Source organism: Meles meles, chromosome X, assembly GCF_922984935.1.
Source record: "Meles meles chromosome X, mMelMel3.1 paternal haplotype, whole genome shotgun sequence".
NCBI classification, from domain to species: domain Eukaryota; kingdom Metazoa; phylum Chordata; class Mammalia; order Carnivora; family Mustelidae; genus Meles; species Meles meles.
This window is the reverse complement of record NC_060087.1, coordinates 93,999,638-94,025,430: the sequence shown is the minus strand read 5'-3', so window position 1 is coordinate 94,025,430 and position 25,793 is coordinate 93,999,638. Positions and strand designations below refer to the sequence as shown.

General features: G+C 38.8%; 1 protein-coding gene across 3 annotated transcripts in view; it reads left to right on the top strand.

Annotated features, from left to right (window-relative positions):
- The window catches only part of AMMECR1 (AMMECR nuclear protein 1), a 116,992-nt gene that overhangs the window by 53,323 nt on the left and 37,876 nt on the right, over nucleotides 1-25,793 (top strand). For all 3 annotated transcript variants that reach the window (XM_045995590.1, XM_045995592.1, XM_045995591.1), the window contains exon 2: nucleotides 2,874-2,984. In XM_045995590.1, coding sequence (XP_045851546.1) covers nucleotides 2,874-2,984 — 111 coding nt within the window. The remainder of the gene's footprint in view (nucleotides 1-2,873; nucleotides 2,985-25,793) is intronic.

Genomic DNA, 25,793 nt, shown 5'->3' with positions numbered 1-25,793 from the left:
TAAGGAACAGGGAGAGTGCAGACAACTCCGCATCTGTTTGACCTGTTACGAGGGCTCTTGAGGACAAATACTCAACAGTGCCTGAATTCGTAGAATGTTAAATGTGCAAGAGACCACAGCAAGTTATCAGGATTATCATACTACTTTCTGTTACATCTCCAAGCCCTTGCTTATTATGGAGTACTTTTTCTCCAAGGCTGCCTGGCAAAATGCAGCTTATCCTCTAGCACCCTATGCCTTGAATTCATCATCCCTTCATCAGTGATGGTATAGCATTATAAGAATCTGTATGTAATTTTCCCTACTATGTGTGCCCTCTGACATACTCCCTAATATAGTGGTTAATTTGTATTCTCTTTCTATTTACCCTACACATTTTGAATGTTTGCTTGAGTAGATAAGATTATGTTAAGAATGATGTGCATCTATATTTTAGTGGGATAAAGAAGATGATTGGAGGTAAAGCACTTTTAAATGACTTTCATCTCTAGGGATTTTGATGGGAAACAAATTCACTGACACTTTTAGGTTTCTCAAGCCATTGAGGAAGAGAATACACAACTTAGTGCTGTGTCGTAGAGAAGCCACCATGGTATTTTAAAGACATGCTAGTATATATGTTGTGTGTGAGTCACACAGCAGTGTGATTCACTTTGTTCTCAATCAGCCAAGGGACATGTTATGGAGACATTTGTGTAGGTGCCATTATAGGGGAAGATTGGTATCTTACTGTTCACATAATGGTTGCTGACATTGACTCTACCAAATTACAAAGTGAAAAATAAAGAGGTGAAGTTCATTGTTAAAGATAGTGTGTGAAGGGCACCTGGGTGGCTCAGTTGTTAAGTGGCTGCCTTTGGCTCAGGTCATGATGTCAGGGTCCTGGGAACAAGTCCCACATCGGGCTTCCTGCTTAGCAGGGAGTCTGCTTCTCCCTCTCCCACTGCCCCTGCTTGTGTTCCCTCTCTCACTGTCTCTCTCTCTGTGTCAAATAAATAAATAAAATCTTTTTTAAAAATAAATAAATAATAAAAATAGTGTGTGGAGTGCCTGGATGGCTCAGTCAGTTAAGCGTCAGCTTTCTACTCAGGTCATGATCTCAGAGTCCTGGGATCGAGCCCCGACGTGGGCTCCCTTCTCAGCTAGAAACCTGCTTCTCCCCCTGCCTGCCACTCCCCCTACTTGTGTGTGTGCACTCTCTCTCTCTCTCTCTGTCAAATGAATAAATAAACTCTTAAAAAAAATAGACAGTGTGTGGATTTTAGATAGTAGTATTTGTATGACTTACATGTCTAATTCTTGTCTTCCTGATAATTCTTAGTCAAGAACAATTAGAGAAATGCTCTAAGTGGAACATCAGTATCTTATCTCAAGTTATAAGGTGTTCAGGTACATATGATGTGGAAAGCGGAAAACCTGGAATTTCCCTTTTGCTTTTTATCTTCATACTTTTGATGTAGGTCATCCAACACTTGAATACTAACATCAACAATCATTTGGCCTTATGGTCATTTTTTCAATGCCTCTGAGAATTTGGTTCTTGGAGGAAGGTAATTCTTAGCACTGCTCCTAGTTTGTATATATTGTTTATTTTGGAACCTGTCTGATGTTGTGGCCCCCTGTCAGAACTTGGCATTATTTAATTGTTTGAGATGGGTGATTGAAGTACTTGAACAGGATCTTTTCACCCACCTGCTGATGACTGACTAGAGAGTACTTTAAAGACAGAATGTGCTCTCCATCTCAACAGCATATTATTAGAAATACATGACATATGGTATGTCCCCCTAAAATTTAAATTTTTAGAAAGCAGAATTGTACTGTATCCTACCCATAATACTGTGAATACTCACACTAACATCAACCACCCCCAACTGTAGGGTATTTATCCTTTTTACACAGTGTGCTAAAATGTGTAAATTAATTTATTTCATACAAACTGACATATAAAGTTGCTTCTAACTAGAATTGTTTCTAGAATCAACCATTAATCAAGGCTATCCCTGGTTTGCTGTCAGATCCAAACCTCTTCTATATTAAACTTCATTTAAAACTACACAAATTTCTTGATGCCATTGTATTTAATGCTTGAGAGATTGTATTTGTTGGCCATACTTTTATCTAAAAACTAAAATAATTTTTCTGGTTTCAGAGTCTTATTTTGTTAATGTTTGCTCTTGCCCTTTACCTCTCCAAACCCTACCCATTTTTCTAGGCCAAGCTGAAGAGAAGCAGACTTGATCAGATTTTCTTCTGTCCCTGTAGGTTCATTCATGGCATTTCGGACGTAGTTTATAGCACTCAATTTCTTTTGCCTATGAGTTAGTTGTGAACACGCCTCCCTTCTGTACTGGCTCCTAGAGAGGTACCATGATGTTTTAGCAACCTTGTATTTCCTGTAACCTTTCGCAGTACTTTGCCCTGAGATATTCAATATTTATTGAAATTATGGGTTTTGTTGTTGTTGTTGTTTTTCTAAACTAGACTTAATGAATCAGTCAGTAACTTGAGGTTTAAATGAGGACTCAAGCAGTCACCATGCTGGTTAAGGCTTTGTCCAGGTTGCTGTTCCGATTTCATTATGTTTTAACTGTGGAACTACCTCATCTATAAAATAGGATTGTGGTAATAGCATTACTCAGACTCTTAGAGTTGTTGATGAGGATTGATATAGACAATTTGTTTAAAACATTTATCGTGCTGCCTCACATATAGGATCCCCTCAATCATTTCAGCTATAATTGCCAAATGCAGTCCATTGGGCTAGACTCAGCCGTATCTCGGGCATCTAACCCTGTGTATAAAAAGTATCCAATTAATAACTTGCTTGAGTTGAATTGATTGATTGACCCTATTTTTATCTTCCGTTACAGCCCACTGTTTGTAACATGGAAGATCGGTCGAGACAAAAGATTGCGTGGATGCATAGGTACTTTTTCTGCCATGAACTTGCATTCAGGACTCAGGGAGTACACACTTACCAGGTGAAGATCAATTTTTGTTACCTCTGCTTCTACATTAAAAACAAAACAAAACAAAAAAAAACTTAGAAGACTTGAACCTGATACTTTACCTCCTTTGCCTTTACTAAATTGTTAACATTCTTGATTTCTTTCACATCAGATTTTTCCTTCTCTTCAACCATTTGCCTTATCTCTGATAAAACATTATTGCTATATTATCATAATATAAAATACTGTGATTACATGTATTCTGCCATAGATGTTTTAAAATGTCTTTCTTCAGAGGCCAGCTTATTTTGTGTAACTTGAAAGTCAGTACCCAAATGTCAATGGCTTACCAAAATGTATTATTTCCGTAATAACACTGTGTCTTCTCTGTTAGGCCTTTTAAGAATTATTGATGTCTGTCATCTTACACATGTTGCTACACTTTTGTGTACTTTTGCAGTGAAGGGGAGAACCTTGGAGGAAAGGGATGCCACAGCCTGGCAGTGTAATCATTCACATTCACACTTTACCCAGAATTAATTGTAGCTTACTTATTTTGTTTCCTCTAACACAAGGACAAAGTAATGAATGCCTCATTGCAGTTGTTAAGACTTTGTTTTTAATTTCTGAACTCACAAAAAGCTATAGAGCATGCCATCTGATTTTTTTTTTTTTTGGTTCAAGTTTAGATTTCTAGCAATTTAGGTTCCAAAATTATTTCAAAAGAAGAAAATTCCTTAAATAATAAGCTATTAGTAAAGGAATTTCCTGTTTTTCGTATTTCAGGGTGATTATCTGATACAGTTTCTATAGTTGTAATATGCACAAGTATCTGTCCAACAAGAAACTGGTCCCTGCTGACTATTGGTACTTGGGGCACGTTGCTTAACCTCCAGTAGTTAAAGTTTTAATCACAGGATTTTGTTTTACATACTTAATAGGGATGTTAGGGAGGTGTTAGGGGAATGAAATAATACTCAGTCACTACTTTGCTTCTGGATTAACATTACGGAACATTCATTATTTTATTTTAGGGTTGCATAAATGTGGCTCGTGCTACCAGTTAATAACATGCTGGTAACCAAGTTTAGTATTCTTATATTTGAAGGTGCAGCTCACAGCTACAGGGTTTTCTTAGCTTACAGTGAAACCTGGAAAGGAAAACAAAGGCTTGGAGGGTCACCTTCATTTTTTTATATTTGCATAGGCATTAGAATTGAGTGTTTGGACTTAAGAACATACAAGCAGTAAAGGGGTCAAAACACATATTCTGGAAATGAATTGAACTTGCTAAAGATAGTGTAAAGTCTAGTCTAATAAAGTTAAGATTTTTTTTTTCTTGACATGAAATACTGTGGACTAATTTTGGGACTTTAGCAAATTCTGCCAGTGACTACCTCTTTGGGACTGGTACATACAAAATTACTCTTTTAATAGCTAATCAAAGGCAATTTATGACACATTTCCTAAAATAAGTAGTTATGAGGAACATTGGTTGCTTGGTTATTGCTTGGAGAAAATGATCCTATGGCTAAATAAATTTGGGGAACACTGGTTAAGCCAATTTAAAGAGCTGGGCTCACTGCAGGACTCAGAACCTTTCATGTTAATAGTAATGTGAATCTCTAAGAGTGAGATCTAGAATGTAGCGTTTCCCAAACTTCAACTCTTTTGACTACAGAACACTTTCTTTTTTAAGATTATTTATTATTTGACAGAGAGAGAGAAAGAGAGTGCACACAGAAGCAGAGGGAGAGGCAGAAGCAGGGTCCCTGCTGAGCAGAGAGCCCGATGTGGGGCTGGATCCCAGATCCTAGGACCCTGAGATCATTCACTTAACTGAGCCACCCAGGTGCCCGAGAACCCTTTTATACTACCACCCCATTCATTGTCGTATGCCATCAGTATCCCAAGGAACACATTTTCAGACATTTATAAGTCTGTCATAAAATTTCCATTTTTCTTTATATTTGGGGAGTCTAGGTGGATAGTACAGAAACCCTTTGTACTTTCTAATGACACTGTGGCAGAAATCCCAGTATCAAATGTTATATACTTTAGAAATCCTTAGTGGTGATGACTGTAGTAGCACTTGGGTTTTGTTTAAAGAAAATCTGAAATTCCTTTGCCTATAGTGGTAAGACGGGATGAAAATACTCAACTTCTCCACACTTGCAAATTGGTCTCTTAGGGATATTACCAGAGGAATTATAGTGGGGTGTTTTTTTTGACAATAATGTGATTCTGAATGAATCAGTCAAATAGCTCAGCTTGAAAATTTGCCGACATATGTATACATGGTTACCCTCATTGTAGTCTATGGCTCTTCCTGTTCATTTTTCAACTTTTTTCCCTCATGTTTTTTTACAGCTTCCTGAAATAGTGTATTGCACACTAGATGCGTATGTTTGTGTGTGTGTGGATACACGTGTTCATACCCAGTCATTTCATTTCTGTTTGGCTTGATTCTTTTTGCTTACATGACAATAAGAAAGTTATTTGGAAGAGATGAACAAAAGAAAATATGTCTTACAATATACAGTTGTTCTTTTTTTCTAGATTCATCTTAGAGTCAAACCTAAGAGTCAACTTTAGAAAAGTCACTACATAATGGGCATTTACCATTTCTGCTGTTGATGGTATTATTATTAATAGCTGCCATTTATTAAAACTTGCTACATGTTGATACTGCAGAGAAGCTTTATATACATGCTACTCACAACTCTTATGTATCAGTACCACATTTTTTTTAAAGATTTTATTTATTTGACAGACAGAGATCACAAGTAGGCAGAGAGGCAGGCAGAGACAGAGAGAGACGAGGAAGCAGGCTCCCCACTGAGCAGAGAGCCGGATGTGGGGCTCAATCCCAGTACCCTGGGATCATGACCCGAGCCAAAGGCAGTGGCTTTAACCCACTGAGCCACCCACATTTTAAAACTGAAGAAACTGAGGTTTATGGAATTTAAATATTCTATCCCCTCACACATCTAGTAAGCGGTAGAAACCATCTGACTGCAAAGTTCCAAGCCCTTAACTAAGATGTTTGAGAAAAAACAAAACCATTTTTTCTGAGAAATTATGTTTTGCAGGTTTGTCATGCAAATAGTGAACTCAAAGGAGAGTTACTGCAGATGGTCTAAGTCATGGATTGATAATTCGTCACAAAAAATCTAGCTAGGAGTTAAGATTGAAATTTTGGAACATTATTTTAAATTCCAGAAAATCTGCAGATGGAATTATAAAAAATACACAATACAGGGTTGTATAGACTAGTCAGAAAAAAACTGACTTGGATTGATACTGAAAAAAGGGACAATGCTTATTACAAAAATATACTTTGGTGTGATAGGAAATTGTATTCTCTGGGAACTGTAAATAATGTACTAGACATTGAGAAGAATATAGTTTTGTTAAACATGACAATTAGGGATTCTTGGAGTTCATTCTTCAATCTTAAAAACCCATAAATCACAAAATTTACAAATGGAATCAAATGAAAACAAAAAATTAACTGTGAAATTAAAGACTCACCAGGTAGAGAGGTATTTTAAAAAAATTATTAGAGTATCTGGCTTTTCACTGTCTTCATCTGTGATTAGGTAGACTGTTGTTTTCAAAATATTACTCAGATATACCCTTATTTATTGTGAAATATACATAACATGAAATTTATGTTTTTTGGAATTTACTATTGTAAATTTACCATTTTAACCAATTTTAAGTGTACAGTTCTGTACATTAAAGTGCAGCCATCGCCATCATTCATATCCAAAACGTGTTCATCTTTCCCAACTGAAACTCTGTAGCCACTAAACACTAACTCCCTGCTGTTCCCTCCCCGCCCCTGGCAACCATCATTCTACTTGCTGTCTCTGAATATGACTCTTTTGTATACCTCATATAAGTGAAATACAGTATTTGTCTTTTTGTCATGTCTTATTTGGTATAGCATAGTATCTATCTTCAAGGTTCACCTATGTGGTAACATATGTTAGAATATCCTTTCCTTTTAAAAGGCTGAGTAATATTTCATTGTGTATATCTACTACATTTTGTTTATCCATTCATCTGTCTGTGGACATTTGGGTGACTTCAACCTCTTGGCTATTGCAAACAATGCTGCTGTGAACATGGGCATACACATATCCAGTTGACTACTGCTTTTTTTTCCATTCTAAAAACTAACCATTTTACAGAAGACAATGATCTAATTTGTTTATGGTCCCTTAATCTCCAAAACCTAAATCTAAAAAGTGACCAGGTCCTTTTTAAATGAAATGCCTATTGTAGATTATGTTTTTATTTATAAAATACAGTCTTAAAATTCAGACACTTGTCAGAGTCAAGTTTTTTGTTCTCCTAATTGAAACTTTGATTTAAGGCTGAACTAAAACCTTATAAATAGGCTGATTTCCTCCCAATTGTAAAAATGTATAATTTCTGTGTCTGCAGCAGAAAGACTTTGTGAGAATTATAACGTGGAGCTATGAAAGATACTATTCCTTCCTTGTCCTTGGAGACTTTGGGTAAAAGCAAGCAAGATTAGAGCAAACAAGTAGCAGGATGGAGAGCTCAGAATTACTGATCGACGTTTATCCATAATGACATGTTCAAGTCCACAAATGACTATATGTATTCATGGTCAGACCTTCCAAGTAGAAATATTCTTTGTCCCAGTTGAAGAAGAATAATGTCTAGTATTTGCCAAGCTACTTGCATTTCTGGCTATTACATGTTAGAAAGCCGAGGCAAACTTATCCATCCTTTCTCTTAGTACTTAGAGTATATACTTTTATAGAAAGAGAATCATGACTCATATAGATGAATACAAACGTCTCAGACAAAGAAGATTCCTTAAAATTTTGGTCAGTAAGGTGCCCGGCAAAGCGTAGGTCTGATTCTTTATGTAAATTCAGGTTGGTGGTAATTCTTCCAGAACATATGAGGGAATAATAGAGGTGTTCTTATTTTGTAAAACAGAAATGTGGTCTGTCATCAAGCTTAAAAGACTTTCTTTTCTTCTCATTTACTTTGTTGGACTTAGACCTCTCAGCAGTGAAGTAATTATGCAAGTGTGTGGGCAGCGTCTGGAGCTTGATTCTGAACTATGCCACTTTGTTGCATTACTTAATTCTGAGAAATTAGCAATGGAGGTTTGTTCCTTACTAAGGAACAGGGGGACCACATAAAAGGTGGTATGTTTTGTTTTGGAGTTTGTTTTGTGTGAATGAGGGGTGTGTGTGTGTGTGTGTGTGTGTGTGTGTGTGTGTGTGAGAAAGAGCAATTGTTTCTGTGTTACAAATGTTCATTTTCTATTAGGATTTTTGAGCTATTAGAAATAGCTGACAGACCTACATTCCTTTCAAAGGCCCTGCCTAGATTGGGTTCTTCTGGGTGACTAGCTTTGTTGTAAACCAGATTCGCTTTTATATTTAGTATTATAATATGTCATTTTCTAAAGGCAGTATGAGGCTAAAACCATTGTAAGCAGCATAATTATATTTTTCCCTCTCAGAGTGCACTATTTTGTGATTATTGTTATTCTTGATTATTTTAGGTAACTGGACTTGGCTCATTGAGAATAATGAGGGGGTTTAAACAACCCCCCCTCATTTAATATTAGTGCTCATGGTAGCATCACCCAGATCGATTTTTCTCATGAAAAGAAAAGCTGTACCTGAGTCACTTCTAAGTACACTGTTGTCATGGGGCTCATTCTGGAGGTGCTTAGGCCAGACCAGTTTTGGCAAGTGTCGGTGGCAAGAGTCCTCGCTAAAATATACTTTTTGGAGAAATAAATTAGATGTATCAAAAACAGTATGCACAATTAATTAGCTTAATTTGCAGTCTACATATTGTTGCTGTTTTACAAAAGCCAGATTGGCCTGACTTCTAAAACTTGTACAGTTTCTTAGTTTCAGTGTCTAAGTGTTTCTCAGGTCACATAAGCATTTAATTTAAAGTGTAGTTTGGAACCTGTATCATTTTATATCCTCTACTCAAAATTATTCATAAGGTGGCATGACTTAGTATAAACTGTGGAAATCTAGAAGCCTCTGTTTAGCCACTAGTTTAATGCATTCTTTCATTGTTCCATGGTTGTGCTAAATGTAGAGAGATGTGGCCGAAAAATGGCCAGCAGAATGTGGAAGGAGAAACTAAAGAGTAATAACCATTCCCAGTATGGGTAATGGCTCCTGAATTAGAACTATCTGGATTCATAGAGCATCTACTGTCACAGAAATTAAGTGTAGTGAGTATGTCAGACTCCAGTTCCTTATCCTATCTCTTAGATCTTCAGATCTCCAGCTTTAAGGACCACAGGCACAATGCCTTTGAGTAGAAAAGCAGAAAAGGCCATCTGTAAAAAGGTGAAGGTGCGAGAGAAGCCAAAAATAGGCTTTTGCGACGTCAGAGCTCTGGGTTCTCGCACTTCATAAGATGATGTACTACAAGAAATTGACCCTATTCTTAAGCTATCTATAAACTTCATGGCTTTGCCCCTGGGAAGCTGCCGTTTCCCCTTTAATCGTGTTTAAACAGTCCATCCTGCAAATCTGGTCTAAACTTTGCCTTAGGATTTATGATATAGTAGGAGAGATAAGTTATATAAATACTTATGGTCCTAGATAGGAAGTGATTTTTGCCAAAGAGTCAGAGGTGGCACTGGATGAAAAGACACTCTGTGTCTGTGATAAAAGTAGAACCGTATTTAAAGCAATTTATGAAAGTATGTAATCTGGTCCATCCCTTGTCCACTTTGAGTAAAAGCAAAACACTTAATACTGTTTTCTGGTTTGTTTTTATCCTATATGGACAAAAAGTCCCAAATTCCGGGGATGTGTATCAGTTGTTAATATCAAAGTACCACATACAAGATACTGCGTTTTTTGAGAGGTTCATAACATGTATTTTGAAGGGAAAATTGAACTTACTATGAAAAAAATTAAAACCTCAGAAATAGAGCACATTTAAAAGAGCGTGTAAGCACACACATGCACACACAGAGTTCACCAAAGAGTAACTAGAACCTGTAGGTTATAGCTCTGATGCTTGGCAAATGAAGAAGATTAAAAATTAATAGTTTAGATTCCATTTCTCTCTTGTCCCATGGAAATGAATTCATATTTTGTTTCAGTTCAGTAAATTGATATCTACCTCCTTTTCTGAGTATCATTGCTTGAGATATTCTTCACTTTTTTTTTCAGATGAAAGACTGAAGTGGTAAAGATAAATTAGAACACAAATATTGTATGAAATCATTATTATATTAGATGTGGTCTAAAATCATACTGAGGCATTTAACAATATATTTACTTTGTCTGAACATTTACAAAATAAATATTGAGTCTGCTTATAAGGATCTAACGTATTTGAATCATGAGGACCTGAATGTGTGAGAGAAGAGATTTCTATCTTAGTGTCCTGGAAGAATAAGATGCTTATACCAACAAACACTGGAGGCAATGGTTCCCGTCTAGAGTATCATACAAATAATATGTTCTTACCACTTCTAGGGGACAATGTTGGTAGTAACTTCAGTACTTTAAAATAATTGAATGTTGGGGCATTGTGCAGCAAATAATACTCAATTTTCAGTTCCTATTTTATAAGCATGAGAAAATACTTTTTCAAAAATTTCCTTTAAAGGCAAAGAAAGAAAGCCCTCCTCCATATTCTTCGCCCTTCCTTCAAACTTTAAACTACTTCAGATGTGGATATCGAAAGTAATAGCCTTTGGAAAACTTCCCTTTTCATCGTTGATAACAGTTTTGAGTTCTTTAAAGGCTAAACACTTATTATTAGCCCTCTATCTAGAGTTGTAGGTGTATTTGTTGTAGAAGCAATTTCCAGATTTTTTTTTACATTTCTCTAACTTTTTTAAAAAAGATTTTATTTATTTATTTGACAGAGAGAGATAGATCACAAGTAGGCAGAGAGGCAGGCAGAGAGAGAGGGGGAAGCAGGCTCCCCACCGAGCAGAGAGCCCCATTTGGGGCTCGATTCTAGGACCCTGAGACCATGACCTAAGCCGAAGGCAGACGCTTAAACCACTGAGCCACCCAGAAGCCACTCTCACTTTTTAAGTAAAGAATATTCAATATAAAAGTCTTGTTCTAAAAAGCCACATTATCTGGGCCGATTCTTGAAATTTAAGAACTCTTATTATATAATAAAATAGGCGTGGACAAATGGTAACTTTTTAAAAAGTTCTATTGGAACAAGAGTTTCACGAGTGCTAAGAATTTTTAGAGATGGGAAATGGTATTTAATACATTCTATTGAGAATGAGGCTCTAATGATTAGCATCAAATTTGCATTTTCCGCATGTTTAAAAGTGAGGAAAATGCAGTAAAGCCATGCAAGTGTAGATTTACAACTTGTCTCATGTTCAGAAAGCTCATTTTTATTAATTTTGTACTTCTTTACCTCAGTTCACAAAATTATCCTGTAAATAAACATATTGGAACTATAGGCTTTGTAATTCAAATTAGAGCAGCATGATATTATCCCCATTTTTAGCCCTCATTTTTAAGTTTATATGTTGATATGCCAACTTTTGTGCCCTTTCCAGTGATGAAAGAAAAGATTAGGAAAAGCCATAAAAATAAATTCGTCAGAAGCTTTAACTAATGAGATTGCCCAGAACTCAACTTCCTCTTGCTTTACCCAGCTACTTTCAGAACTGCTCTTTATGGTGCACAAAGCTGACTTAGAAAGTTCCCATTACTCCTACTTCACTGAGGATAGGAGAGTCTCTTTTAAATTCTTGAATCACTCTATTGTACACCTGAAACTAATATAACACTGTAGGCTAACTCTCCTGGAATTAAAAGAAAAACTTAAAAAAAAAAAAAAACCTTCTTCGGGTTCCTTTAAAGATGACCTTCTGTTGCTCCCTAGCTAAGGGGGGTTGATTTACTTACCTAGGTTGGGAGAAGTCTGCTATGCCTCAGAAATGAGCAGAGAGGTTGTTGCATATAAAAACAGTAAATAACTACACAGAGCAGCTGGTTAGACTACACTGCTAATGAGGTCATGGGTTCAATCCCCATTTACGCCAGTTTGCTTCGTTTAGCTGAACATAGACTGCACCCACTCACAAGGGGGCTCAGATAAGAGCATGTGGATGACCCTGTACCACACCCAAAACTTCAGCCTTGTCTCAGCAATAGGAAACATGCTACATTTGGAATACCCAACACTGAGCTTTCTCCCCAATCGTTAATTCTATCCCAGTAGCCATGCTGACTATGAACACACCCATCAGCAGGATGGAACTCTCCTCAGTTACTGTTAATCCTTATGCCTGAGACAAGAAGTCTACTTCTGTCTTCATCTTGCTTAGGGTAAAAACCAAAGTCATTCCAAAAGCTCTAGTTCAGTTAGAGTGAAGTTAATGCCTTACAGTGCCATCACCCTCTGTCTGCCCCTGCCTCGCTCCCCATCTCATATTCCCATCCTTCTTGGTTTTTTTTTAAAGACCTTATTTATTTTTTTGAAAGAGAAAGAGCACGAGTGGGGGAGGGGCAGAGGGAGAGGGAGAAGCAGACTCCCCGCTGAGCAGGGAGTCTGACACAGGGCTCAATCCCAGGACCCCGGGATCATGACCTGAGCCAAAGGCAGACACTTAACTGACTGAGCCACCCAGGTGTCCCTTTATCCTTAGAAAGCATGGCCTTCGGGATGCTTGCGTGGCTCAGTCTGTTAAGTGACTGCCTTCGGCTCAGGTCATGACCCCAGTTGCTGAGCTCGAGTCCCCTCTGCTGAGCAGGGAGCCTGCTTTTCCCTCTCACTCTGCCTGCTGCTCCTTCTGCTTGTACACTCTCTTTCTCGGGTAAATGAATAAATAAAATCTTTAAAAAAAAAAAAGCATGGCCTTCAAGGCCTGAACCTCTCACTCCAGTCATGCACAGTTTTTCACAAAGACATGTCTTTCATGTCTCTCTGGCTTTGAACCTTTTTTTCTCTGCCAACCATACCTCTCTCCACCTCTACCCAGTCACTACCTATCCTTCAAGACGCAGCTTGCTCATTACTTCTATGAAATTTCCTTGACACTCCCAGAGGAAAGTTGGTCAGCCTCTGTGTTCGCTCAGCACTTTTTTCAGGCCTCTCTGATTACAACTTGACACACTGGTTTGTAATGATTAACCTTCCACATTTGTCTCTCCCTTTTGAAATTGTCCTCAGCCATAGTTTGCCAACCCACATCAAGGCAAATAAATAGAAAACAGCCTCATTACTTTGAGGCAACTTGATCCCAATGACCATTTCCACTCTCTTCCTTTCTGTCCACTTCTGTCAGCTTATGTTTGTCATCGTTCCCTGCTGCCACTGTACTTGAGCTATTAGAAGTTTCTGATTCTGACTGGTAGTGAGAGGGATAGTTTAAAGCCAACTGGAGTTAGACCAGTCTAGGGGGTAGGGGTCCTTATCCAGAACACCTTAGAAAGCAAGTTAACATGGGGTTGATCTCTTGGGATAGGTTCTAGAAACAATTGAAGAAGCTCAAGCTGGAAGGAATCCTTAAAAATCATCTAGTCCAGCCCTTATCAGCTACTTGAATTTCTTTTTTTTTTTACTTGAATTTCTCTTAAAACCTCCCAGGAAATGGGCATCTAACTCCTCTCCAAATATCTCCATTGACTTGGAACTCACTGCTAGTTAAGTAAACCATTTACTTTTCAAACACCTCTAAACCCACTGCCCCATCTCTAGTTACCACATCTCTTTAATTGAAGTGCCGGAAGTAAAAAATGGCCTATACTTAGCACTTTATTCTTTATAGAAAGCCACACTAACCAGCAGTGATTAAACTTACCCTCTGAGTAATGTCTGAGCCCTTAGAAGTTGAGGAATGGTAAGATACATAGCTTTACAACTGACTCCCATCCACCCACTCTTTAACAATTTTAACTGGCTCCCCATTATTGAAACCTTTGAAACTGCTGCCACCACAGCTTCTCTCACTACCTACATTAGACTTCTGGAATTGGCTGGGCCAGAGCGCCTATAGATTCCAAGACAGAACAGGTACTAGAACTTTCAGTACCAACCAACCATCCTGGTACAAAGTTGGAACTAGAGTTAGAACACAGGTCTTCTGACATTCCCTGGGACTGTCACTGCAGTTTTCACAACAGAAGGCCTCTATAAATGTAGGCAAATATATTTATATTAGTTTCATGTTAAGAAGCACAACATTCCAGGGCACTCTGTAATAGAACAGTAATTTTGTAACATAAAGTCTCAACACCCAAGTTATCTGCCTTGTGTCACCTTTTTGGCATATTTCTGTAAAATGAAGAATAAATACCCTTAGAGCTATTCAACCATAGTAACAGAATCTGTGAGACAAGCCTGAAGCAAACCCCAAAGCAAATACACACACACACACACACACACACACAGATATGGATGTATGACCTTTATTCTTATCTTAGATTTCCCTTTTACTCCAACATGGCTTCCAACATACTGCTAGTTAAGTTTCCTAATTACAGTAATCACTCATAACTTCTCTTTGTGTGTTTGTCTTGGACCTTGCCGAAGTATTTTATGTAAGTCACCTCATTTCATCTTGCCAATTATATGTGATGTTGAAGGTACTTCACTTCTACCACAGCTAGTGAAAAACAAGACTTAGGTTAAGTCACTCGCTGAATCATAGCTAATACATGACTGTATCTGAATTTGAACCTGATTGTATCTGGCTCTGTAGTCTGTGTTCCCAGCCACTGCCTATACTGCTTTCTCCTCCAGTGACATCGCTCCCTCTTCTGTGAAAGTTTCTTATAGCTATCTGTTCTCCTAACTCAACCGGCATCCGCTGGCCTCCATTCACAGGAAAAACAAACACACACTGAATAACTCTTCTCTTCATGCAGGGACTCAGTTACTCAACTCAGTAGTTCAAAATCCCTCACACCTGCAATCCCTAAGTTCCAGTCTTTACTCAGCTTCTCCTGGATCCTCTTTCCTTTTGGAATCCTGCAGCATTCCATCTCCCTCATGTACCTGTTTTCTTCACAGCTATGCTCTTGGTCCAGGTTGATGTTCTGAATCCCCATAGTCCCTTCAGAACAGATCATCTCCTCAGGGACAACCCCCCCCCCCCCCCACCTCCCGAGCTTTGAATTGCTTTGTGCCACATCTGTATCTCATCCCAGCAAGTTTACATGGGATAAGATTTCAGCCTTCAGATTTCCAGTCAGGTACAAGTGGCCGAAATCTACTCTGACTTTTGCAAGGACTTAGGGAAGGCTTCCCCATAAAGGGTCGGTAGATAAAAGCCCCAGCTTTGCTCTTCTCTACACCTGGTGAAAAGGGGAGGCATTTCAGGGGTGAGAAGTTAATCCATTCCTTAGAAATTATAATTAAGGAAACAAATTCCAAATTTCCAAGTAATTTAGATCAAATTTATTGCTTTAGTTTTCATTTTTGCAAGGTGACGTTCCTTGGGCAACTTACCATAAAACAAGAAACAGCTATATAAATGGAGGATAAATATCCACGACTGGCATGTTTCTCGTAGAGATTAAAAAGGAATTTTAAAAAGGAACTGGATGTATTTGGACATGGATTATGTCTGTTGTACCATGCTTACATTTCTTACAATCAGAAAGGTTTTTTATTTTTTTAAGAAATTATCCAGATTATGTCTCTTTCTGATTGCATTTGGGATTTGGGGATCTGAGTATCTGAAAAGCAAGGGAGGTTTATTTAAAAGTATTTTTTTTAATTGTATACAGGTCTTTTATGGGCACATTATCTTTTTCAAATTTGAGGTAAACGGTAATGAAAACTAGAACCTTAGGCATTGTATCTTGTTTTTGCTCTCAATCTACTTTGAAACTTCTTTTTCTGAAACAAATAGCACATCATCAGAAGTCTGTTTTCAGGATAGAGGCATTTCACAGTCTGTTAGAAAAATACCTTTCCATTTTTTTATTCATACGCTGGATACATTGTCCATGCCTCATGTCTCCTAATAGGATTGCCCAAGAATGTTGCCAGCACCTGAAGTTGTCATTTCACATATCCAGGCCTCACATACCACAGACTCATCGTGACAACAGGGCAAATTAATGATGTTGTGAAAGAGAAACCAGCAAATGGCTACAGATGCCTGCCCACGAGTTAGTCACTTCTGGAGTCTCTGGGATGTCAGGCTAACCAGGGCACCCAAGCATCATTTGTAGGCTTGTGTCCAAGGCCAGAGAGGTGAGAGGAAAAGGATGACAAGGCCTGATAGAGCAGACATTCTGCCACCTTGTCAAGTGTCAGTGTTGATGGCTGCCATTCTGTCTCTTGCCTAAGGTGTATCCCCTTAAGTTTGAGACTGAGAAAAGCTTCCAGAAAGAATATTTTTGATTTCCCAGGCAAATAACTTAGTAAATACTCATGGCTTGCCAGTGTCACACAGCAGAGTTCTTCTGTTTCCCAAAGGATCCACCCAGGGTTTTCCCCAAACCCCCAGAGTTACTGCTTGTTCCTGTGTGAGCTTATTACCTATGGCTAGTCCCACTGTTAGAGCACCTTATCTATCTTGCTTTGCTGCATGCTTAATTCTGCACGTGATTTTCTCCCTTACTTAGGCTGGTAGTCCCTTAAGGACCTGAGCTAAATTTTTCACACTTCTGCATACCTTAAGCAGCTGTGGGGGATTTAGGCATCGATCAAAATAAATGTTCGAATAAGAGAGTGAGTTCCCTTAGTATACCGCCGTCCTTGAGTACTCATACTGGGGAGGGGGGTGTAAGGTAATTCAAGTATCAGGAGCCACGGCCTATGGAAAGGAAATGAGAGATGAAGGTAACAGATTTTTGGACAGATAAATCATAGGAAAATATAATTCATTTGCAGCAGTGATTTCATTTGGAGGAACCTAGACATAACCTAAGGTAAGACATATCTATATTTTGTTTTCTATTTATAATTTTAGATCAAGGAACTTTTTGCTGTGTAACTGCATCAGCTGTCATTTGACAAAGGATGGGCATACTTCATTCTTATGAGAGGTTTTAGGTAGACAAAATGTTTAAGATATTCTAGTTGTAGCTGTTAAGGTCTGCTAATAAAAAAATGGGGACTCCTGGGTTGCTCAGTTGGTTAAGTGACTGCCTTCAGCTCAGATCATAATCCCAGGGTCCTGGGATCGAGTTCTGCATTAGGCTCCCTCTGCCTGCTCTGTCTGCCACTCCCCCTGCCTGTGCTCTCTCTCTGTCACAAATAAATAGATAAAATCTGAAAAAAAAAAGTTTAAAATGTGCTCCCACAGGGGTGCCTGGGTGGTTCAGTTGGGTGAGTGTCTGCCTCTTGGTTTCAGCTCAGGTCGTGATCTCATGATCAGCGTTGAGCCCCTCATTGGTCTCCCCACTCCCTCTGCCCCTTCCCCTTCTCTCTCTCTCTCTCTCAATCTCTCTCACTCTCTCAAATTGATAAATATAACTTTTTTTTAAAAAGTGCTCCCACAGAAAAACTTACACATCCTCATTCTGCAGATGAGATGGAGAACCAGAAATGAACCAGAAATAGCCCAAGATCCTGTGTATTATTTGTAGTGCACGGTAGCAACTTACAAGCATCTGGTGCCACAAGGCTGTCTATTGGAATTGTTTCATGAGGGACACTTTATTCACAGTGGCACTGGTGTTCACCTATTTATTTATTTTTTACTCCTTACAAGAGAGTGGTGGCCATTTCCGTGAAGTTTTATAGCTCATAGTCTTAAGAAGGTCATGTGAGTTTGTGATAGTTTGTCAGAAATGATCTACCTGTGTTGGCTGAACACCATGGGCGAGGGGGGCCAAAGTTTCAGGTAAGCAATCCCAGATTATGTCTTCATGTTGTGCCATTTATTAATATCTAGTGAATTATCCTTAATAATTCTGTTAATGATACCATGTAGAGCAGAAGTAAAACTTGAATTCAACAAATGAAACAGGACCTCACCCCCTTTCCCCAGGATGAAGCTTTGGGCTAGGGATTGTGACAATCTTTGGATTGTTATAATTAGCAAGTTTGAAAATGTCCTTTTGAAGGGTGCCTGGGTGGCTCAGTCGGTTAAGTGTCTGCCTTTGGCTCAGGGCATGATCCCAGGGTCCTGGGATTGAGCCCCCTGTCCTGTCGGGCTCCCTGCTCTGCGGGGTGTCTGCTTCTCCCTCTCCCTCTGCCTACTCCCACCCCAGTCCTGTGCATGCACGCACATTGTCCTTCTCTCAAATAATAAAATCTTTTTTTTTTTTTAAGTCCTTTTGAGAGATACGGCCTCTATCCTGTCTTTAATTCTCAGCTGTGGGAATATTCGCTCTTGAATGTATCCCACCCTATTCTGAGCCCTACTTTCCTTGTCATTCCCCTGGCCATACATACTATGCAGTGACTGCCTGTGTAATGAATAAACCCTTTGGGGATTAAGCAGAATGTTCAATATAACGGTTGGGAGGGGGCGGGAAAGAAGTGCTGTTTATATGTTGATATGCATTTGATAGGAATGTGTTAATTTCCACAAAACATCTGGTTTCAAACAAATGTTGTGAATGTACGACATCTGAGGGGATTAGAGAAGGAGAAGGGATTTACTGTGCTTAACAATTGCCAGTAGTTAGGCCATTTCCAAGTTGTGATTTTGTCAGACTTGGAAATGAAGCGGGATCAAATCTACTCAGTCCTTCTGTGGGAGAAGATCCAGATCCAGCTGCAGCAGGGAGCAGTTACTAACTGAGAAGAACTAAGGCTCTACCCAGTGTCTCCTAGCTAGTTTTCCTTAATATGCTTAATATTGCCCTTTTTATATTCTGGGTTAAAAAAAAAGACCGTCTTTGTGGTTTATTGGCTGAACTTGTTCAGCTGAATCTACTGTAAAAGGGCTTTCTTCATGGCCATTATTTTACTACAGATTTCAGTGTTCTTGCTGTTCTACTTCTTTTCTTAATAAGGTAATTCAAACTTAGAATAGTTACTATAGTTTCAAAGCTTGATTGAAAGATGCATTCAGTATTTTCTCTAAATAAGCAGCAATTATAACAACACAGCTGTAGTTAAAGATAGAATTTATTATAAATCCTCACAGTCACGCTTCTCAGTTACATTGGGCTGAAATAAGGTCTGTTCAGTTGAATTCTATATTTATCGAGCACATAACTCTGAGCAAGGTATCAGATTAGGTTGTGGAGGTACAAAGACGAGTAATACATGGTATCTTCAGCCAGTGAGTGTATAGTCTTGAAAGAGATGATGGGACATGTGCACAAAGGAATGACAAAGAACATAGTAAGTGCTATGTTAGATGCATAAACAACACTGCTGGAAGCGAGAGAAACCAGGTCTGGTTGCACAGGCTGGGGGAAGGTTTCACTGAAGAACTGACATTTAAGCTGAATCTGTGGACATTTCAGACTCAATTTCAACATTCAAAAGTGAGGATGTGAAGAAGGTATGCATGATGTGTCCAAAAAACTTTCTAAGCCAAACACAAGGAAACAGAACAGCGCATGCTGTTCAGGGGAGAACTGTAACCCTGTGTGGCTTGAGCTCTAGTGAGGATAGTGGGAGATAAAATGGTAGATGGGGGCCGGAGTTTACCCTCCGCCCCAAAGCAGCGAATTGGCATTGAAAGATTTTCAGCAGAGTAATTGTGTCATTCAGGGATGACTCTGGCTGCTTATATATAGGATGGGATGGCAAGGATAGGGATGAGAAAATAGTTAGGAGGCTAATTTTAAATAGTCGAAATGAGAGACACTATAGATGTGAATTAGATTAGTAGCAGGAAGGATGTAAGGAGACACAGAACAGAGGCATAGGAGCACCAGAACAAGAGGAGGTTGTGTGTGGGGAGGGAGGTAAAGAGATGAGTTACAGACAGATCCAAAGGTTCCTTCTTCCATGACGGGGAGATGATACCACTGATGGGCAGCCTGGGAAGAGGCACACGTTTGGCACATTGCTTGTAAAACAGTCATTTTTTTAAATTTTTAATTTTTTTAATAAACATATAATGTATTTTTATCCCCAGGGGTACAGGTCTGTGAGTTGCCAGGTTTACACACTTCACAGCACTCACCATAGCACATACCCTCCCCAATGTCCATAACCCCACCCCCCTCTCCCAACCCCCCTCCCCCCAGCAACCCTCAGTTTGTTTTGTGAGATTAAGAGTCACTTAGGGTTTGTCTGCCTCCCAATCCCATCTTGTTTCATTTATTCTTCTCCTATCCCCTTAACCCCCTCATGTAAAATAGTCATTTTTAACGCCAAAGTGATTTTAATCTGAGGTCCCTTTTTTTTGTTTCTCAATTTGATCATGGAGGATCTTTTTAAATTAAGAATGTATTGAACATCACTTCCTTTCAGGACAGAGTAGTGACAGAGGAGCCTATGATTTAATATCTTATTACACGATATAGTATTATTTATTTAATATATTATCTTATGTAAACGTGTAATAAGGACAGTAGAGGAGCAAAACCCAGACAGCACTGTTTTCTTTTGGCCCATGCCACCAAGCAAAGCTTAGACAATAAAAGATCATTTTTTATAGGGCTACCACTTGCTTGAAGGAACACTGATGTTATAACATTTGTGAAAGTACAGCCGAACCCTCAAAATTCCTCTTTGTAACCAAATATACATTTTGTGGATGAGAAAGCTATAAAGAAATAAATGTTTGTAAACACTGGGTGGTTGTTATGGAATTTAAATATCTGTACTTATTACCTAAGAATGTCTGGGTTTCAAGGCTGAATTAAAATAGATTCCAGGCTTCCTTAAAGGTAAACAGCACATCTGTTGATTTGTCTAGGACAATGGAAACCGACTGATTTTTGTATTATGATACAAGTCAGCATCTTCTCTTCCATCTATTTAGCAATACTTTTGGGTAATCACTTCTCCTTTGGGGAACTTTCCAGATGTTTTGTGAATATGATTCCAATTTAGGAGAGTTGTTTTTATATCATCGCTGAGTGATGTTCTAACTCTGAAACACTTACTTAGACTGGTGTAATTCCAGCCAAGGGGTCCTCTGAAATGTGTGTAGGAGTGCCCTGTGATGCTTGGGTTCTCTTGACTTGCCTAGATTCTCAGAGCTGTCTGTGGGGGCAGTTTCCTGGAGTCAAAAAATCCAGCCCCTCTTGCTGTAATTTGCATTCACAAAGAAAATAACATTTCCAGGTATCAGCCGGGGTCACTTACATTTGGAGCAATGTTCATATAGGGCAGTGAAAATGAAGAGTCAGTACAATGAGATGATTAAAATGCTTCCCTAGGGGGAGAAAAGAAAAAAAAAGCTCCCGTAGGTACAGATGTCCACTTGTCTTTTCCAAAAGGAAGAGAAGCCCTGAAATTCAGTGAAAATGACAGGGTGGTTGCTGTTTCTATTGTAGACATAGTCAAAAAAAGTGGTTTTTCAAATAAAAGATCACAAACTTTAAAAAAAATGTTAATGTATTACAATAGTCTGGCATTAAGTAGTGAATTTATATTATGACTACATTTGTTTCTTAATATTTATTTAGAAAATTTTTAAAATTCATAGTCTGTGCTTGATTTTATCCAGGTATAGATTATGCCATTTATGATTTTCCACAGAAAAGCCTTCCCAAACCAGAGCCACCCAGGCTGCCTCACCCTGCCCAGCAATTGGTTGGTGCCCTGTGTTTGCTGACTACCTTAAATAGTTGCCCAAGCCAGGCATAATTTTAGGAGTAAAATTTCTCATTTTAAAAGAGTCACAGCCTATGGTCCAGTTGTAGATGATTTTTGGACTGTGGACCCTCTTATTCCCCTTAACACCAATGACAGAGATGTCACAGCTGATCAACCCAGTTGATGAAGAGAGACCCATGTTGTAAAAGGGAGTACAGACTTTCTTCCCCAAAACCACTTGGCAGAATTTTTTTCCCTATAAAATTTACCAGCTAGCATTTCACTTTGGAACATTGACCTATGATTATTTTATTCAGTATTCTTGTGGGACCCCTATCAATTTTAGTGTCCCAATTTTTCTTAAGTGGACACATTTGGTAGTTCTGATATTTTCCAGGTTTCTATAGAAACTGGAAATCTTGGAGCCATTTTTAAAAGAAATCTTATTGTTCTGATTTACAATTCTATATATGAAAAGAGGGAGTCTTAGCACCTGAAACCACGTGAAATTAGTGGATTACCCATCTATGATATGCTAGTTCTCTGTGCTGTGCTTAAGGGAGATGTATACGAATCCAGGAGCTCACAATATAATCTACATGGTCAGATGTGTCCTTGTGACAAAGCGCCTGGGCCTGTAAGGCAGTGAGCCATGCTCACAGAGTAAGACGAGAGCAGTATGGAGGTGTGAGGAGTAACCACCACTGAGAATACTTCCTTTGGACAGCAATGCTACTTTGTTGGGCTTTCATTTGATATCTGTCTCATAATGACTGAATATTTCCTACTTAATTTACGGGTTTCCCAAGAAAGTTGTGGCTCTGCCTTTTATTTTGTTTGTTCTGGTGCATAGGTCTATGACCTCAGGGCATGGAAGTCCCCACCACCCCGCCCATTTTACAGCTTGATGTAACCCAGGGTATTAAGAATTTGTAACTTCTTTAGATCCAACAGGAAGTGACTGAACTCATCAGGAGGCCTGCACCATATTTTTGAGTCAGTTAATGACCTACCATAATACTTGTGTGTACAGGTCCTTCAGTGTGATTCCAACCATAAGCGAGTAACCAGCCACACTGAAGTGGATATAGAAGTTCCCTAATTCAAAATAAGTGCAGGAAGTCAGCATGATCAATAAAGAATGGACTTTTTAAATTAGTTTTGCTTGTTGTAATGCCACAGATAGCTCAAAATGGGTGAAGAGGATATTACTGAGTAGATATCTTCCAGAGAGATGCCTTTTCATCTAAACAAAAGATTCATAATTATGATGGCACAGTGCGCGGAGATGGCTAATTCTAAAGTCCTGAAACTAGTTGCGCTCTCTGTTCTTCCCTCACAACCTTAATTGTGAGGTTGAATTAGTACAAATTTTGCATTAGTGGAGCACAAATTAATGACATTGTATTCTGTTACGAAGAGTTTGCTTTCCATCACTGATAATTATTTCCAGGAAAGTTAAGTCCACAGAAAATATTCTCTCAGTTTCCTCAGTGCTGTTTGCCAACATCTAAGAAGTGGCTTTTGGTTACACGGGGGAGGGACAAGGCATGGCACTAGCGAAGGAAATGAGGTACTATATAACCTGGTCTTTCAGGTTTGTGGAGCAGGCTCTGAGCAGCATTCTAAACCAATATTATTCCTTGTAAAAGGCAAACCAGACCTGGGAATTTGAAAGTCTAATGTGATTGAGAGAATGTGTGCTGGTGCATACTAATACTTTAACCCCTCTCAGCCTGGTGGGTTGTAGATCCTCTCAGCTGACAAATACTCGGGACAGCCCCACCAAAGAGAGGTCTGTGGGTCTTCCCCAGAGTCAGCTCTCCTGCCACTAGATCATTCTCATAGCTTCCAAGGGTTGATCTTCATCAAGTCCCCTTTTCCCTTTGGATTCTCTCTCCCCCGACATCCCACAGAGAACCAGAAGACTGGGTAAGGATAGGATTTTATAAAGGATTCTTTTTATTTGTGAACCAATGTCTGATTTTTCTTTAGGCCCGTGTTCCTTTAGAGAGACTGTTATCTTGTGCTGTTTTTTTTTTTTCTATGCCTGCCCTTGCTCATGGGTGATTCATCCAGTTTGTTAGATGTTTCTTTATAAGAAGGTGTGAAAGGCATAAAAATAGACTAGTAATATGGGTCCCTATATGTTTCAAACTACAACAAAATAGTGATAATCACCCCACAAGCATAAGAGGCCATTGAGCTCCTTCAGGATGCAAAGCATCTGTGTTTTCCTTGGGAGGAGAGAAGGCCTGTGAGGTCAAAGCAACGCTAACTCTATCATGGAAGTGAATTATTATCTATTTATAGCAGTCTATGAGTTTTGGATGGAAAAATGTTGCCAAACTGTGCTGCACTGTGAATGCACAGTAATTTAACTAAAGACTAAAAAGGCCAGTTACCACCTAAATGCACAGCATTTCATAGACATCAAACAGGGGAAAACACATTTCAGTGGAGAGTTCTTTTAAGCTGATAAATAAAAGGATATTTGGCGTCTAGGGCAATGTTGGCTCTTTAATAAAGTAAAACCAGTAGGGCCATTTTAGTATTTATTATATTACCAATAAATGTATATAAAACTTGAGACTACCTTCCTCTATGCTTTCCTTCACTCATTAAATATTTACTCACCAGCTACTGAATGCTAGGCACTGGGTATACAGTGGTGAGCAAAATGAACACAGTTGCCATACTCATGGAGCTTATGGTCTAATGACCTTATACCCATAACACACAAGGTACGAAGGAATCAAAAACTTAGTCATCGAGTTTCTGTAGGGTTTTGGCCATTAGCCTGGTAGCTTTGTTTTTACAAAGAGGATTATACCTATAAAGCAAAAAGTAGTAGGACCTTACGAATTTAGGTGCCCGCCCCTTTGGTTTTTGTTTTACATCTCTAAAATGTGCCTTAGTGTATGAGATCTGCACTTGTCATTAGTTGTTCTGGGTTGTGCCTAGAAGTGCCATCATGTCAAGGTAGTGCAGTGAAACTTACATGAAGTAAGGTGTCCCACAGAACTGCGATTGAACACACTCCAGATGTATACCTATGCTTGGCACACAGAAGGCACTGAATAAATATTTGCTGAATAAAAGAACTCGTGTTCATAGAGATTCACTTCTACCAGCAATCATTAGGACTGCCATTTCTTCGTGGCGAGTTCTGCTGCTGTGGGGGCAACAGAGCTTTTGTCACATGACTGAGATTTAAATTGCATGGCTTTTATCCATTGCATTTTTTCCATCCCCAAATGATGCCATTTCCTTTTTGTATCTACTGTGGTTTTTCTAATACATACTGTAGTACAGAATCAGCAATTGTGATTTCGGCAGTGTAGTGCAAAGCTTTTCCAACATATTTTATTACCCCATGTGCTTGCCTTATGGAAACAAAGTCAGTGTAGGACCCTTTCAGTGGGAGAATCGGGTAATATTTAATGGTAATAGAATGGAAAACTATACAAGTGGGATTTTTCTTTGCCTTTGAAAATTGGGTTTATCGATACGACCAATCAAGAGATGGAGAGCTAAAATACCCTTTTCTGTTTGATCAGGCTCACTTTTAAACATATTTGTTGAAAGGAACAAAGTAAAATCAGTTCCAAGTTAAGGGATTGGAAAGTACGTTGGACTGAAGTCTGAGAGGTTAGCAATACATAAAAAACCACGGGTTCTTCTCATCCTCAGTCTATGTGTAGCATTGTGATATTTACTTGAAAATGGGCATTGAGGTCATCTTGCCCTGACCAGCTTATAATTTTACATTTTTAGGGGTGTCTGGGTAGCTTAGTCCGTTAAGTGGCTGACTTTTGATTTTGGTTCACGTCATGATCTCAAGGTCCTGGGATTGAGCCCTGAGCTGTGTCAGGCTCTGTGCTCACCAGCTACTCATGGACTGCTTGAGGGTTCTCTCTGTCCCTCTGCCTTTCCCTCTGCTCACATGCATGCTCTCTCTCTCTCTCTTTTTCTAAAATAAATAAATCTTAAAAAATTAATTTGACATATTTATATACACACAACCAGAACATGCAGTGAGTAGCATTTACAACAGGGACAGATTCTCTCATTATTAGAGCTTGATAAAAGGGCATTAAATACCCTATTTTTAAAAGATTTTATTTATTTATATGTCAGAGAGAGAGAGAGAAAGCAAGCAAAAGCAAGGGAAGGGGCAGGCAG